Raw genomic sequence first — 17,444 nt, forward strand, 5'->3', positions numbered from 1 at the left:
ATTTGAGGTTGGCAATTTCCTTTTGTTTTGAAGTAGGCTTGGCGTCGAAGGCATTTTTTACTGAACACATTCCGAGGAAGGTGAAGTTTTCATACTTTTGAAACCGTATTTTCAGTATGGTGGACGTTCAAGGTGCATGATGAATTATCAGAATATAGAACTGTAGGTATGTGGGTCTGGCTTGCTGGCATAAGCGTGCTGGGAATTTGCATGTAAATCCTTCAGTGTATTCAAATCAGTGAGGAGCATTTGCAACGTTTCACCTCGATGAATATACCTCTGGTTATTAATAATGTTCCCTGTGATTTAAACATTTTGGGATGGGGCTAGGTAGAGAAGAATTAGTATCTTTCTAGCATGAGAATTCCTGTCGGATAGACTGCAGTGACCTCATGAAGTATGTGCCCTGTCTAAATCTTCCCCCTGCTGGCAAAAGTGATGAAGCCTGACACAAAAAAAACAGCATAATAGTTTGAGTTATGACTTGTATACAGAACAAAAATATGAATGCAACATGTGAAGTGTTGATTTCATGAGCTGAAATAAAATATTCCAAAGATTTTCCAAAAGCTTCTTTCAAATGTTGTGCACAGATTTGTTTACATCCCTGTTGGTGCGCATTTCTCCTTTCCCAAAAGAATCCATCCAGTGTGGCATATTGAAAAGCATGAACATAACACAGATGTGCCCTGTGCTATGCACAATAAAAGGCCACTCTAAAATGTGTAGTTTTGTCACAACACAATGCCACATATGTCTCAAGTTTTGAGGGAGTGTGCAATTGGCAAGCTGACTGCAGCAATGTCCACCAGAGCTGGTGCCAGAGAATTTAATGTTAATTTCTCTACCATAAGCTGCCTCTAATGTCATTGTAGACTATTTGGCAGTACATCCAACTGGCCTCACAACCACACACCATGTGTTACCACACCAGTCAAGGTCCTCCACATCTGGCCTCTTCACCTGCAGGATCGTCTGAGACCAGCCACACGGACAGCTGATGAAACTGGAGTATTTCTGTCTGTAATTAAAGCCCTTTTGTGGTGAGAAAACATTCTGATTCTATTTCAATTGACTGACTTTTGAACTGTAATTTAGTAAAAGCATTGAAATTGTTGCATTTTATATTTTCAGTATAACAATGACATTTTATTGTTAGTTTATTTTTGGAATTATGACCTACCTAAGACTCAAGTTGTCTACCCCTATCTAGTTTTATGAAAACATGGTTTTATCAAATCAAATCAAATTTATTTATATAGCCCTTCGTACATCAGCTGATATCTCAAAGTGCTGTACAGAAACCCAGCCTAAAACCCCAAACAGCAAACAATGCAGGTGTAAAAGCACGGTGGCTAGGAAAAACTCCCTAGAAAGGCCAAAACCTAGGAAGAAACCTAGAGAGGAACCAGGCTATGTGGGGTGGCCAGTCCTCTTCTGGCTGTGCCGGGTAGAGATTATAACAGAACATGACCAAGATGTTCAAATGTTCATAAATGACCAACATGGTCGAATAATAATAAGGCAGAACAGTCAGGTGGACTGGGGACAGCAAGGAGTCATCATGTCAGGTAGTCCTGGGACATGGTCCTAGGGCCCAGGCCAGTTGAAACTGGAGCAGCAGCATGGCCAGGTGGACTGGGGACAGCAAGGAGTCATCATGTCAGGTAGTCCTGGGGCATGGTCCTAGGGCTCAGGTCCTCCGAGAGAGAGAAAGAAAGAGAGAAGGAGAGAATTAGAGAACGCACACTTAGATTCACACAGGACACCGAATAGGACAGGAGAAGTACTCCAGATATAACAAACTGACCCTAGCCCCCCGACACATAAACTACTGCAGCATAAATACTGGAGGCTGAGACAGGAGGGGTCAGGAGACACTGTGGACCCATCCGAGGACACCCCCGGACAGGGCCAAACAGGAAGGATATAACCCCACCCACTTTGCCAAAGCACAGCCCCCACACCACTAGAGGGATATCTTCAACCACCAACTTACCATCCTGAGACAAGGCCGAGTATAGCCCACAAAGATCTCCGCCACGGCACAACCCAAGGAGGGGCGCCAACCCAGACAGGCTGACCACAACAGTGAATCAACCCACCCAGGTGACGCACCCCCCCCAGGGACGGCATGAGAGAGCCCCAGTAAGCCAGTGACTCAGCCCCCGTAACAGGGTTAGAGGCAGAGAATCCCAGTGGAAAGAGGGGAACCGGCCAGGCAGAGACAGCAAGGGCGGTTCGTTGCTCCAGAGCCTTTCCGTTCACCTTCCCACTCCTGGGCCAGACTACACTCAATCATATGACCCACTGAAGAGATGAGTCTTCAGTAAAGACTTAAAGGTTGAGACCGAGTTTGCGTCTCTGACATGGGTAGGCAGACCGTTCCATAAAAATGGAGCTCTATAGGAGAAAGCCCTGCCTCCAGCTGTTTGCTTAGAAATTCTAGGGACAATTAGGAGGCCTGCGTCTTGTGACCGTAGCGTACGTGTAGGTATGTACGGCAGGACCAAATCAGAGAGATAGGTAGGAGCAAGCCCATGTAATGCTTTGTAGGTTAGCAGTAAAACCTTGAAATCAGCCCTTGCTTTGACAGGAAGCCAGTGTAGAGAGGCTAGCACTGGAGTAATATGATCAAATTTTTTGGTTCTAGTCAGGATTCTAGCAGCCGTATTTAGCACTAACTGAAGTTTATTTAGAGCTTTATCCGGGTAGCCGGAAAATAGAGCATTGCAGTAGTCTAACCTAGAAGTGACAAAAGCATGGATTAATTTTTCTGCATCATTTTTGGACAGAAAGTTTCTGATTTTTGCAATGTTACGTAGATGGAAAAAAGCTGTCCTTGAAATGGTCTTGATATGTTCTTCAAAAGAGAGATCAGGGTCCAGAGTAACGCCGAGGTCCTTCACAGTTTTATTTGAGACGACTGTACAACCATTAAGATTAATTGTCAGATTCAACAGAAGATCTCTTTGTTTCTTTTATGGTCATGAAAAGATTTGTTTAATTTCCTTCTCCTTTAACATGTCCAAATGGAGTGGTGGTGGTAGTTGCTTTTTGCACTGGCATGGATTACTCTTGGGCATGAAACCTCTTCACTAGCATGGATTACTCTTGGGCATGAAACCTCTTCACTAGCATGGATTACTCTTGGACATGAAACCTCTTCACTAGCATGGATTACTCTTGGACATGAAACCTCTTCACTGGCATGGATTACTCTTGGACATGAAACCTCTTCACTAGCATGGATTACTCTTGGGCATGAAACCTCTTCACTAGCATGGATTACTCTTGGACATGAAACCTCTTCACTAGCATGGATTACTCTTGGACATGAAACCTCTTCACTAGCATGGATTACTCTTGGGCATGAAACCTCTTCACTGGCACCTTTGCACTAGCATGGATTACTCTTGGGCATGAAACCTCTTCATGGGTGGAATTGAATGTTTTTTTTTTTTTTACAGTACTTACACGTGTGTGTGTGTGTGTGTGTGTGTGAGAAACATATGATTGGATTGAAAGTGTGACTGACAGGTTGAGTTTTTTTTTTTTTTTACAGTGTTGTCATTTAGGTTGTGTTTACGAAGGCAGCCCAACTCTGTTCTTTTTCAGTAATTGTTCTTTTGTGACCAATCAGACCACTTATGAAAAAAATCTCATTGGTCTAAAGACCAATTAGGAGAAAGAAATATCAGATTTGGGCTGACTAGGAGGTTGTTTCCCAACCCTGGTCCTCAAGTACCTCCAACAGTACACAATTTTATTGTAACCCTGGACAAGCACACCTGATTCAACTAGTTAACTAATCATCAAGCCCTCAATGAGTTGAATGAGGTGTGTTTGTCCAGGGTTACAATGAAAATGTGTACTTTTGGAGGTACTTGAGGACCAGGGTTAGGAAACACGGGCCTAGTCAGCCTCCTGTCAGAGAACTATTTGAATATAATCAAATTGGCGACTGCTTCTAAACTGAAGGACAGAGAACCAGAGCCAAGCCACACACTGAAGGTTGAGGCACATATCAGAAACTTTAATCCAGAGCAATTTACAGATGTATTTGTCATTCATACATAGATGAAGAAAGGACATGTAAATGTGGATTCTTATTGATTGTGTGAGGATCACAATTTAGGTTATTGAGGTGATACAAATCATTTGTATCAAGGTGAATTTCCCAACTCCTTTAAGTAATTAATTGTGTTCATATGGCTTACTTTTATGTTAGCCATCTCCTTTTGGAATGCAGTTTGATTAAACGTTTGCTACGTTGAGTTACTCCATGTGGTTAAAATACGTCTCCTTTGTCTTGAGCTGACTTCGCTGTCGGACAAAACGGGGGGCACCTGGCTCATGCCCGGGACGTGGCCCGGTTACAAAACTAATGCAATCAACACTAACCCTCTTCACCTGGAGCATTGATGCTGCTATTGTAACCAGGTGGAAATGTACAAGTTGTGAAGTTGTTAATAGCAGTTGAATGCGTTCATGTGCTTTGAACTCATTGAGAAACGCTGATAGGCTAATGGCCAACAAGCTGAAAACCCATAAACTAAGCTTACAACTATCGTTCTTGTAAACAAATGATTGAGTTCAAAAACAATATTAATAGACTGCTTTCTATAAATGTTTTGTTACATTTAACTGCCTACTGTTATCCAGGTAATCTCCTTAGTAGGTGACATCAGAGGTCCGTATGTGGGATAAGTTGGAGCTCAGGATGAAAGACAATTTTCCCACTAGTAATTACCAGTTGGAGTGCCATTCAAGTGGATTTTCATGTGGTAAATTCTCACTTGGTTACGAACACAGCATAATAGCACTTCCTTACAGTAATTGCACTATAACGGTGACAAACTGTGCCCACAAACTGTTATGGCCTACATAAAGCTGTCCCAACAGCAGTCCCAACACCTTACCACTGCTACACCTGGCCGTCAGCGGAGCCTCGTCTGGCAGCAAAACCGTCAATTCAGCTTAATTTACTGCCTTTAAAAAAAACATAGCTGATGTGGCTAACTTGCTTAAACAAAGGTGGTTTCTACTAACAATTGAGATGTACAACTATGGCATAAGGGGGCAATGAGCGGATAAGACATTAATGAGTGAGCTAGGACGGACATAGTCAACCATTTGTTCAGCACTTTGAAACGTACAGTGACAGAATTCAGAACAAGGGTCGCTCTTACAGTATTCTCCCTGTATACCAATTCAGAACCGTAGGCTAATTAAAGGGGATATATAAGACAATGAAAGCTCTTACAATATTCGATGACTACATTTCTCTAAAACAGGCGATAGGCTACATGTGCACCACCAAGTCAGAACAGTAGGCTCAGTTATGAGGGGGAAAGGGACCAAATTATTAGGGTGAGTCACATTGGCTACTAACAGCTTACTACACAACATACACTTAGATTTACTACCCAAGGGGCTTGAATTTTTTATCTCTCCCTGTAGATTTGGCGTTGATGTAATGTCCCCATGAGTGACAGAATGCTGAGCCAATCACAGCGCAACTAGAGAACATTACCAACCCCTACGCTCCATATTGTCCGCTGGCTGCCCCACCACCACAGAAAGCACTGAACTAGGCTGAAACACCTGCATTTTGGAGCTGCCATACTCAAGAAAGCAAAAAAGAGACCTGTTTGAATGTGGCTTTATTAACTCAATGATAGAAATATAGATATATTTGCAAACTGATATGTGACATGTTATTCATGTCAAAATAACAAAAAACAGACAAAAAAAAGACTGGTCATCACTGGTGGACGAGGGTGGAGTCACTGCGGTGAATCCGATAGTATTGACCAGAGATTTGGAGAGTAGGAGAGGTTTTCTGCTAAAGTTCTTTGTGATGGAAGTTTGGTTGTGTATCAATGCTAAACAGTATGAGAAAGCGCTCAAACTCAAGCAGGTATGTAAACGTGTGGTTAATGGTAGCATGCCAGATCAAACTGGATAGCAGTGGATGAAGGGAGTTATTACATGACTTCCAGAAATTGTTAACATGAAAGAAATAAAGGACCATTTGAAGGGAGGCTCTCTCAAAGTGCCTCCAGATAACACAAGATGGGAAGAAGGTGGATAGCTTGTCAGCGCTACTAAAGTTTGAGGATCTGGTACTGCCAGAAAAGGTTAGGATTGGGTATATGAGTTACTATGTGTGAGCATATGTTCCAAAACCAGTGCATTGCTATAACTCAAAGGTTTGGGCAAAGGCAAAAAGAGATGTGCGAAATGTAGGGGAGAACATGGGCATATGGCCCAGCTGTGCCCTGGACACCATATGTGAATTGATTGCCCCCCCATCTATCTTAAGAGTTCGTACTGTTAGGTGACCTAAACTGGGACATGCTTAACACCCCGGCCGTCCTACAATCTAAACTAGATGCCCTCAATCTCACACAAATTATCAAGGAACCTACCAGGTACAACCCTAAATCCGTAACCATGGACACCCTCTTAGATATCATCCGGACCAACTTGCCCTCTAAATACACCTCTGCTGTCTTCAACCTCATTCCTTGCATGTGTAATGGGTCCGCGGTCAAACGACCACCCCTCATCACTGTCGAACGCTTCCTAAAACACTTCAGCGAGCAGGCCTTTCTAATCGACCTGGCCCGGGTATCTTGGAAGGATATTGACCTCATTCCGTCAGTAGAGGATGCCTGGTTGCTCATTTAAAGTACTTTTCTCATATCTTAAATAAGCATGCCCCATTCAAAAAATGTGGAACTAAGAACAGATATAGCCCTTGGTTCACCACAGACTTGACTACCCTTGCCCAGCACAAAAACATCCTGTGGCGTACTGCATTAGCGTCAAATAACCCCGTGATATGCAACATTTCAGGGAAGTAAGGAACGAATGCACTCTGTCAGTTAGGAAAGCTAAGGCTAGCTTTTTCAAACAGAAATTTGCATCCTATAGCACTATTTCCAAAAGGCTTTGGGACACTATAAAGACCATAGAGAATAAGAGCACCTCCTCCATGCCCACTGCACTCAGGATAGTAAACATTGTCACCACCGATAAATCTACGATAATCGATAATTTCAATAAGCATTTTTCTACGGCTGGCCATGCTTTCCACCTGGCTACCTCTACCCCGGCCAACATGTCAGCACCCCCTGCAGCAACTTGCCCAGCCCCCCCCTGCCTCTCCTTCACCCAAATCCAGACAGCTGATGTTCTGAAAGAGCGGCAAAATCTGGATCCCTACAAATCAGCTGGGCTAGACAATCTGGACCCTCTCTTTCTAAAATGATCTCCCGAAATTGTTGCAACCCCTATTACTAGCCTATTCAATCTCTCTTTCGTATCGTCTGAGATCCCCAAAGATTGGAAAGCTGCCACGGTCATCCCCCTCTGCAAAGGGGGAGACACTCTAGACCCAAACTGTTATAGACCTATATCCATCCTGCCCTGCCTTTCTAAAATCTTCGAAAGCCAAGTTAATAAACAGATCACCGACCATTTCGAATCCCACCGTACCTTCTCCATTATGCAATCTGGTTTCCAAGCTGCTGGTCATGGGTGCACCTCAACCTAGGTCCTAAACAATATCATAACCGCCATCGATTAAAGACAGTACTGTGCAGCCGTCTTTATCGACCTGGCCAAGGCTTTCGACTCTGTCAATCAGCACATTCTTATCGTTAGACTCAATAGCCTTGGCTTCTCAAATGACTGCCTCACCTGGTTCACCAACTATTTCTCAGATATAGTTCAGTGTGTCAAATCGGAGGGCCTGTTGTCCAGACTTCTGACAGTCTCTATGGGGGTGCCACAAGGTTCAATTCTCGGGCAGACTCTTTTCTCTGTATATATCAATGATGTCGATCTTGCTGCTGGTGATTCTCTGATCCACCTCTACATAGACGACACCATTCTGTTTACATCTGGCCCTTCTTTGGACACTGTGCTAACAAACCTCCAAATGAGCTTCAACGCCATACAACACTCCTTCCGTGACCTCCAACTGCTTTTAAGTGCAAGTAAAACTAAATGCATGCTCTTCAACCGATTGCTGCCTGCACCCTCCCGCCCGACTAGCATCACTGTTCTGGATGGTTCTGACTTAGAATATGTGGACAACTACAAATACCTAGGTGTCTTGCTAGACTGTAAATTCTCCTTCCAGACTCACATTAAGCATATCCAATCCAAAATTAAATCTAGAATTGGCTTCCTATTTCGCAAAACAAAGCCTCCTTCACTCATGCTGCCAAACATACCCTCGTAAAGTGACTATCCTACTGATCCTTGACTTCTGCGATGTCATTTACAAAATAGCCTCCAACACTCTACTCAGCATGGATGTAGTCTATCACAGTGCCATCCGTTTTGTCACCAAAGCCCCATATACTACCCACCACTGCGACCTGTATGCTCTCGTTGGCTGGCCCTCACTAGATATTCGTTGCCAAACCCACTGGCTCCAGGTCATCTATAAGTCTATGCTAGGTAAAGTCCTGCCTTATCTTAGCTCACTGGTCACCATAGCAACACACACCCGTAGCATGCGCTCCAGCAGGTATATTTCACTGGTCATCCCCAAAGCCAACACTTCCTTTGGCCGCCTTTCCTTCCAGTTCTCTGCTGGCAATGACTGGAACAAATTGCAAAAATCTCTGAAGCTGGAGTCTTATATCTCTCTCTCTAACTTAAGCATCAGCTGTCAGAGCAGCTTACCGATCACTGTTCCTTTTACACAGCCAATCTGTAAATAGCCCACCCGACTACCTCATCCCCATATTGTTACTTATCTTCTTGCACCCCAGTATCTCTACTTGCACATCATCATCTGAACATCTATCACTCCCGTGTTAATGCTAAATTTGTATTATTTCGCCTCAATTGCCTATTTATTGCCTTACCTCCCTACACTTCTACATTTGCACACAATGTACATCGATTTTTCTATTGTGTTATTGGCTGTACGTTTGTTTATGTGTAACTCTGTGTTGTTGTTTGTGTCGCACTGCTTTGCTTTATCTTGTCCAGGTGGCAGTTGTAAATGAGAACTTGTTCTCAACTGGCCTACCTGTTTAAATAAAGGTGAAATTTTAAAAAAGTATAAAGATATGGGGAATGTGGAGACGGGGTTCAGTTAAACTGCTGTAACGTTGGGGGTGCCCATAGTGTGGCATATGGGGGTTGTGCCGTGATGAGAAGACAGGTGGAAGTGCAGCAGGTGCGGAGTGGGTGTAAAATCTCGTATGCAGAAGCAGTGAAGGTAGTTCACGCAGAAATAAGGGGGGCACCTAGAAAAGCATGTATTCTAGGGCCGGTCGGGATGTTGGGGGAGAACACAAGATTGGTAGTAGACAATGAGGGAGGTCGTTACATTTGTGACAGCAGCAATCATTTGCACAGAAAAATTACAATCTAAGATTAAGAAGATACAGATCATAGTGTAGCAGGCAGTGAACTAGATTATGACCAGTTCAGCCAGGAATCATGTATTGGTTAATTGTCATAATGGTGTTGATCCTTCAATGGAATGCCAGAAGTTTGATGGCTAATGGGCAAGAGTTCAAACAGTTTCTTGATGTGATATGTCTCCAGGAGACATGGTTTAACTCTACTCTAGATTGTTTAATAGAAGGGTATGTTGCATTCTGTAGAGATAGAGGGGGGACTAGAGAGGCAAGAGTTGATGGCCCTTGGGAATTTAGTAGGTCAAGATAGGAGATGGGTAATGTGGTGTGGGGATTTTAATGCTCATAGTACGCTCTGGGGAGGGTTATGGACTGATGACATGTGTTGGAAGAACTACTTGATGAGAAAGGGCTTGTGAGTCTTAATGACGGCCGGGGAACCAAGATTGACCCAACAACTGGAAATGAATCTGCTCTGGATCTTACTCTGATCTCAAGTTCAATGGCAGGCGGATGTAGTTGGGAGGTATTGAAGGAATCTACAGAGGGTAGTGATCACTATCATATCATGTGTACTGAAGGAATGAGGGTGGAAGTTTCAGTAGGAAATGGATTGTGGAGATGGATATTTGGGAAAGCAGAGTGGGGTCAGTTTCGAGAGTTGAGTGAACAGGAGCTGTCTCAGGTTGATCTCAATTCAGATATAGAAACAGTGAATGATGGAGTAGAGGAGCATTAGTAGGGGCCACAAGGCAGGGGAGAAAGAGTAAACGCAGTTCCCTGGTGAACTGAGGAGTGTAGAGAAGCTGTGAAGTGTAGGAACAGGGCTTTCAGAATGTTGAAAAGGTCCAATAATTACCAGCTCCTGATTCAGTATAAACAAGCACAAGCACTATTAAGGAGGATCATAAGGACAGCTAAGAGGGAGTATGGGCGCCGGTTCTGTGGAAACATAGGCAGGATCACTCCTGTGGGAGAAGCACGGGGGATTATTAAGAGGATGAGTGGGGTCAGAAGATATTTGGATCTCCCTGTGCTGAAAAGTGGGGAGATAGTTGCAGTGAGAGATACTGAGAAGGCAGCGATGTTAACCCAGGTATTTGTGAAGGTGCACAGCTCAACTAATCTGACAGAAGAGGGGCAGCGTGGGAGAGAGGGTCAGAGGAGATCCGCCGGGGGTCGTGGATCAGAGAAAGATGGTCGGGGATACATTGAATGGCCCTTTTACGTTGGCTGAGATGAAGAGAGTATTAGCTAAAGCTGGGGTAGCATCTCCTCGGGAAGGATGAGATGTGTTACATCATGATGGCTCATCTCAGTGACACTGCAATGGGGAAAGTATTGGGCCTTTACAATAAGGTGTGGCAGGAGAAGCAGGCTGTTGTTGTGCCAATACGGAAACTAGGGAAAGACCCTAATAGTCCTTCAAGCTATAGTCTGATAGCGTTGACATCTCATGTATGTAAATGTATGGAAAGGATGATAACGGAAAGGCTGACTTACTTTCTGGAGAGGAGAGGACTAATTCAAATGGAGGACTCATTGCACTATCAACGCTGCAGGAGATGTAATACTTCCGGGGTGAACAGTGCGAAGTACAGGTTGTTCTGAAATCTCAAATTATCTGACTTGTACTGAAACTGTGTGATTTTAAATGCAGAAAATGTTTGACATTTTTACATCTTAACGTTCGTAGTTTACTACCTAAAATGGATCATGTCAAGATCTGGGCCACAAATAATCTTCTTTGTGTCTCTGTTAAAGGTTACCTCCAGTCATAAACAATTAAACATTTTGGGAGAGATGCTGTTAAAGTTAAGACAACAGCTAACCATGACATATTGGGTCAACCTACAAGGACATAAGGTTACACATCCTACGAAAAAGGTGCTCCCAGAGTGCTATCTGAATACAAGTTTCGGGTGGATAGGCATTGGCATGGCGAGGGAGATGGGGTTGTATGGAAGGGAGTTTAGTCCCTCTGTGGTTCTTCCTGCTATCCCACCTTGGTTGCTCCCTCAGCCAGTGATAGATCTAGGGTTGCTAGAGAGGGTAAGAACTGTTGAGGAAGGAGTAGATTCAGTTGTAAGTGAACATTTAAGAACCCAATATAATGCTTTCTTGACGATGGCCGTGGTCCAAACACTTAAGACACACTCTATCCCCTCAGCCCTGAAATTAAGTGGACACTTCTGATGACGTATCATGACGTCTGACAAGTATACACTTGCAGGGCGAGGGAGGAAGGAATTATTTTTTAAATTGACCACCCTTGGCCGGAAATTCATCACCCGTTCATCCCGCAATGATTGTGTTTTCAGCCACTAGAAACGTGTGGGTGCTTTATATGCGCTACAGTTAATTATGAGTGCATGTCTACTTATTAAATATCTAATTATTAATATTTAAGGTGGCAGTGACAAAAATAGCAATGGATCATTTATGTTTACACAATGGAGTTGATGGCCATACTCTTGGCTGCAGAGTGGGTGGAGGTGGTGAGCCAGACAAGGTAGTCATCTGCTCTGACTACTGTGCAGCACTGATGAGCTGAAATTAATGTCTCGGAGCAGACAGAATGTATTTATTGTTTGAGGTTTTACAGTGCTTTTATAGGGTGAGACAGATGGGGGTATTTGTGATGTTCCTCTGTGCACCAGCTCATGTGGGAGTAGAGGGGAACGAGAAGGTGGATGTTATCGCCAAGCAGGCTCTTAAACATCCTAATGTTGAGATGGAGTTGTCAATCAGTAAAGTAGAAGCCTTACCAGTTGATTAAAAAGTGGTTAGAAACAAATTAGATGAGTTGTGGAAGAGGAGGGAAAGGGAAGACGCCTGTATAAGATTCGGGAAAAGGTGGGGGCAGGGAGGTCATCAGGCCGAGAGAGAAGGGATGAAAGCATAATCACAAGTCTGAGACTGGGACACACAAGGCTCAGTCGTATATTGAAATTGGTGGGGAAACATCAACTGGGAGGTGTGATCATTGTCAGCAGGAAATGCAGACAGAACGTGTTCCACTATTTCAGTGCCAGAAATATGAAAGGGAGAGATTGTTATTAGATTTGAGGAGTAATGGGGTTGAAGAGCCCAGATTAAGTGAACCGCTGGGGAAATCTTCAAATGGATGTAAGATTTAATGATGTATTTCGTTTCCGTGGGGTGACGAGAATATTGTGTAGATTTTTTTTTAGACCTCCCCTGTCTCTGGTCCACCCTCCAATACAGCTGGTGTCGGTAATGCACCTTAGTTGGTTGCCAACCGCCATAAAACATCCATAGAGGAAGTTTTCGTACTCTGCCCTGGATCACGTGACCAGAATGCTCCTGACTAAAATAACAGTGAGTGCGAAGGAAAGATTGTAGTCAAGTCTCTCACAGCAAGTATTTTAACCACCCTCTCATTCATCGAAGTTCGCTAAGGTTTGTGGATGAATTAATAGGTCAAAGGACGTCTTGGCAAAAAGGTAAAACTATATCAAGAATCGTGTAGCAGCCTACCGAGCTTGTTAATAACTTAGCCATCGCGATGCTAGCCAGAGTGCTAGGAAGTCACATCGTCAACATTTTATGAGTAACGTTAGCCGTACTAGCAACACCTCGGAGCAGTTGGACGCTGGAATGACTGAAATAAACATTTTATGACATGGCTCGCTAGGTTGCACCTGTTATTTTTCCTGGTGGTTTATTTGCTACTTTGTTGATATTCCACGCACTGCTGATTCTAGCCAGAGAGCAAGCTTGAAGCTGTCTAGAAAGAAATAAAACAGTTGGCTAGCGTTAGCGCGATATATTAATTTGGTGGGTACTTAGCTTATAGATAGTAACCCACTGGTTCTCAGCTATAAGCACCGCTTACCGGTGGAACCATGTGAACTACAATCACGACGCTCTGCTGTAACGTTTAGAAACGTCAATCATCGCGTTTGATATGGTTTTCAAAATATAACTTCCATATCTTTCATATCGGCGAGAAAGCATCTTTCAAATAAAATATATATACTTACTGTATCAGATTTGCACAGATCCATACATCTGTGTGCCTCCAGCCAACGAACTACACTTCCTCCACAGTTACGTTTACACACAGGTGTTCGAGCAAGCTAACTGGCACAGGTGGTCGTCTGTCTTAGTAAACAAGTGCAGTAACATGGAACTATGTCTGTGTGGGAACAATACCCGTAATACAGGCTTCAGGAATATCATGCACAAAATTAATTGTTCAGCTACAAATAATTTGACCAAGTTGTAAATGATTTACCTATCTACTAGACATCATGGTCGTATCAGGTTGAACTTTCCTGACAAGGATGTAGCCATATGACTAAAAAGAGAAGACGTTTTACAATGACTTGTCTTAATCTCTAGTATATGTGTCAAACACAAGTTAAATTCTTAGCCAACATTGACAAGGATTTAAACCTGGTACTTTTTTTTGTTGCTGCAGCTGGCATTAAGGCACAACCCATACTTTCAAGCACTCACTGCTCAAGATTTTGTGTAGCTGGCAATAGCCATGTTTTTTTGGGCTTGACTAGACGGGTGATGCAAACCAGTCATAAAACAATGGAATCCCAGCAAAGTGAGCAGTCTAGTTTTGGATATGTCTCAAGAATTCAGCCATAGTGTGTGTCTCAAGTGTATTGGACCACACTGTAAAATTGTCACACTGACAAACATTAACTCAAAATGTATTTTATTTTACTTCCTTTTATTAATGTTGCCATCCTTCCTTGTCTGCTAGTTGCCATGAGCAGTGAGCTGAATGTGCCCATGGGCTCCCCGGCCCCGGGGGGCTCAGAGCAGATGCCGGAGGGTGGAGGGATGGACTACAGGGACTGGGTGCGCCGCAGCTACCTGGAGCTGGTCACCTCCAATCACCACTCTGTACAGGCCCTGTCTTGGAGGAAGCTCTACCTGAGCCGGGCCAAGCTGAAAGCCTCCAGCCGCACCTCTGCCCTGCTCTCAGGCTTTGCTATGGTGAGTTACCCCACTATTTTCCAGGGATAATCCCTCCAAAGTTGTTTTCAAGATCAATTTCCCTGTCAGCCTGTACGTTGTATCACTAGAGACTGAGACATTTTTCAGATAAACCTCTTGAGGAAAAAAAAAAAGCACACTCACTCACTCCCAGGCTGCTATTAATAGCATGTGAACCAATCTGAAAAGTAGGCCGTTTTGACATTTATGCTAGTAGCTATCCTGTTCACTGTGGTGGTGAACTATGATAATGGTGATGTTGTTGTTGTGCCATGCTAGGTGGCCATGGTGGAGGTCCAGCTGGAGATGCAGTACAACTACCCGCGCATGCTGCTCATCGCCTTTAGTGTGTGCACCACGGTGCTGGTGGCTGTACACTTATTTGCGTTGCTCATCAGCACCTGCATCCTTCCGCACGTGGAGGCGGTCAGCAACATCCACAACCTCAACTCGGTCAGTGAGTCACCTCACGAGCGCATGCACCACTACATTGAGTTGGCCTGGGGCTTTTCCACCGCCCTGGGCATCCTGCTCTTCCTGGCTGAGGTGGTGCTGCTCTGCTGGATCAAGTTCCTGCCCGTGGACTCTGGTGCTGCCAACCAGGTGGCTGTGGCTGCCGCCGAACTGGCACTATCTAAGGTGAACTGTAGTGGCCCCGCTGTGCCGTCCGCCGCTCTGCCAGGGCACAGCGGCTGGCAGGCGGCCTTGGCCTCCACCATCATCATGGTGCCGGTGGGGGTGATCTTTGTGGTATTCACCATCCACTTCTACCGCTCTCTGGTGAGCCACAAGACAGAGCGCCACCACCAGGAGATCGAGGAACTGCACAAGATTAAGGTGCAGCTGGATGGGTGCGAGAGAGGCCTACAGGCAGTGTGAGCTCTTTAGCTCCTCTTTCTGCTCTTCTGTCCACTCTCAATGGTATTGAGAAGCACCACAATTCCACTGAATAAGTGGGAGGATTAAGGATTTCGCTCACGCTACTAATTTATTGAGGTCAAAGGTTAGAGTATGTTTGTTTTGGAAAATAGTATATTGTCTCTGAGAGAAGTAGGATCTGATGTATTGAGGCAAATTAAAAGATTACTTATATTTGAATGTCTTGAGGGCTATTTTGTTAGTTGTTCATTTGTGCCATCTCTCCACAATTCATAAAGGAAGTGGTGAAAATCGAAATAAGATGTCAAACTTCACTGCGTGCTTGTTCTCAGAAGGCAATGTTATTGTGGTCATGCCAGGCTATGATTTACGTAGATCATGGCAGTAAGCAGACACAGAAGCTGGTGGAAAAAAACACTCCATTGACTTTTTGAAGTTGTTCATGTTGCACCAAAAACAGTGTAATGTTTTTCAGTAGGTGACAGGAATAGGAGCACACACAAATGCTGTGTGTAGACATGCTTTGGGGGGGTATGTTCATTTAATCGGCATTATAATCCATATTTTATATAGAACTCCCTCCCAAGCCTATAAACTGTCCTTTAGTTCATAGGCTACTCTGGTGTCAAAGATAGTGAATAGCTACGGTGCCTCGACGTGAAGACTTGTAATCTCCTCATATTAGTGAAGGACTGCTTATTTATTTTAAGTTACTGTTAATTATTGTTAAAATAAGAGATACTACCTGCTCACACAGCAAATTAATATTGAAGTTATAATGTATATGCTCACCAAAGTATAGTTTAGTAAACTTGCATTGGCTTATATAACAAAACAGTATAAACATTGACAAATAATAGAATGACTACATGATATTCATATCCACTGTTATGCATTATATTTCTTTATGACAAAACATGTTTTATGTGCCAAAAATGGCGAGGTAATTCCTCCTGTTCTATTCAAAACAACATTGACATGTTAATACTTGTCTGAACATGTTTACAATAGTATTATTGCAGCAGAGAGGGTGCTTACTGTATGATAAGTAACCAGTGTCAAATGTCATTTGCACCATTACTTTTTATGGAAGTGTGTCGGCTATGATTAAAATGAAGAGGGTTACTGAATATATCGCTGATGCAATGAACCAGGCACGATGATCATAACTCAATGCTTATTGATTACTTTCATTCTTAACGCTTTATTGGTGTGTTTGAGTGGTGAGCTATGAATGAGGAATGTAAATACAGTCAATGGTGCCAGTTCTCTTGAATACATATTTTTTTTCTCTGCTTTAAAAAAAAAGAAGTAAACATTCCAAACAAAGATTGTTCTGACCAAGAATCTCCTTTCAATGTGGTGGAAAAAGAGGAAAGTGCACTTGTAGTTTAGTTCAAAAGTTAGTGTTAATACTAGAATGTCACATTGTTTTCTTCTTCAGGTCATAATTCATTGTTGTAAATGTCCCCTCTGAAAAAAGTTGATTTGACCAAACAAAACGATTATATGTTGATGGGAAAACAATGCTGTCAATTTGTTAAAACCTGACTTATTTTGGATTTAACAACATGGGGTATTGTGGTACATTTACTGCTTTCTGTGCACTATGTAGTCTATTAAAGGTTCTGTGGAATAGCATGTCTTTTCATATCTTGTTAATGAATGTTAAATAAAGACTCGTCTTATTTTGTTATTTCCATGTCCTACTCTGCGTACTCGTGTCTATATCTTGTGAAGACCTAGGTCGTGTTACCCTGCTAAAACGTTGCATGCGTCAACCAATGGTTCCGTGCCACGTCATCGACAGTGCCATTGGGCGCCAGATTGCTATAACATTTGGTTAGTTTAAACGTAAAATACTTATCCGGCATTGTAAGAGCTGACACTTCAGCAACGTCTGAGCAGAGGAACACAACCAAAGTATACCAAAGATATTCAGATAATCCCATTCCCATATCCTTCAAGTTAAGGCAGGCCGTGCCCCATCTAATTTGGCAATCTTCCCTTACATAAAATAATGTTTCTGATTAGCTGCGAACATTCCACCTTGTTTATTCCATAATTACTGATAATGCTCCAGACGGCTTGGCTGTATTAATGAGAATCAGACTATTTTATTGTCTGGCTTCTCTCTGTAATGTGCATCAATTGAAAAGCCTATCATTCCACGTCTCAGGAGGGCCAGAT

At 43.3% G+C, this 17,444-nt stretch overlaps 1 protein-coding gene and 1 long non-coding RNA gene across 4 annotated transcripts; one reads left to right on the top strand and one right to left on the bottom strand.

Moving 5' to 3' along the window:
- Positions 1 to 69: 69 nt before the first annotated feature.
- LOC135563802 (uncharacterized) lies at positions 70 to 13,515 on the bottom strand. The gene is made up of 2 exons (XR_010460531.1): positions 13,403 to 13,515; positions 70 to 1,700 (listed from the first exon to the last, which is right to left on the bottom strand). It is a non-coding gene; the product is annotated as an uncharacterized LOC135563802 (long non-coding RNA).
- LOC115105475 (protein orai-2-like) lies at positions 12,648 to 16,960 on the top strand. Of its 3 annotated transcripts, none has more exons than XM_029627573.1 (3): positions 12,648 to 12,737; positions 14,140 to 14,375; positions 14,655 to 16,960. In XM_029627573.1, the coding sequence occupies exons 2-3, from the start codon at positions 14,145 to 14,147 to the stop codon at positions 15,252 to 15,254; spliced, it is 831 nt and encodes a 276-aa protein (XP_029483433.1). In that variant the 5' UTR covers positions 12,648 to 12,737; positions 14,140 to 14,144; the 3' UTR covers positions 15,255 to 16,960. The 3 variants fall into 3 exon arrangements, with proteins under 3 accessions (XP_029483433.1, XP_029483431.1, XP_029483432.1); XM_029627571.2 differs by having other exon boundaries at positions 12,682 to 12,862; XM_029627572.2 differs by having other exon boundaries at positions 12,682 to 12,818.
- Positions 16,961 to 17,444: the final 484 nt, after the last annotated feature.

The sequence above is a fragment of the Oncorhynchus nerka genome, linkage group LG22 (assembly GCF_034236695.1).
Source record: "Oncorhynchus nerka isolate Pitt River linkage group LG22, Oner_Uvic_2.0, whole genome shotgun sequence".
Taxonomy (NCBI): domain Eukaryota; kingdom Metazoa; phylum Chordata; class Actinopteri; order Salmoniformes; family Salmonidae; genus Oncorhynchus; species Oncorhynchus nerka.

What these genes read in the sequence shown, in the direction of transcription:
- LOC115105475 (XM_029627573.1), top strand. Translation starts at nt 14,145, where the DNA reads ATGAGCAGTGAGCTGAATGTGCCCATGGGCTCCCCGGCCCCGGGGGGC. An exon ending in TGCTCTCAGGCTTTGCTATG is followed by an intron (nt 14,376 to 14,654) that starts GTGAGTTACCCC and finishes GTGCCATGCTAG; the next exon opens with GTGGCCATGGTGGAGGTCCA.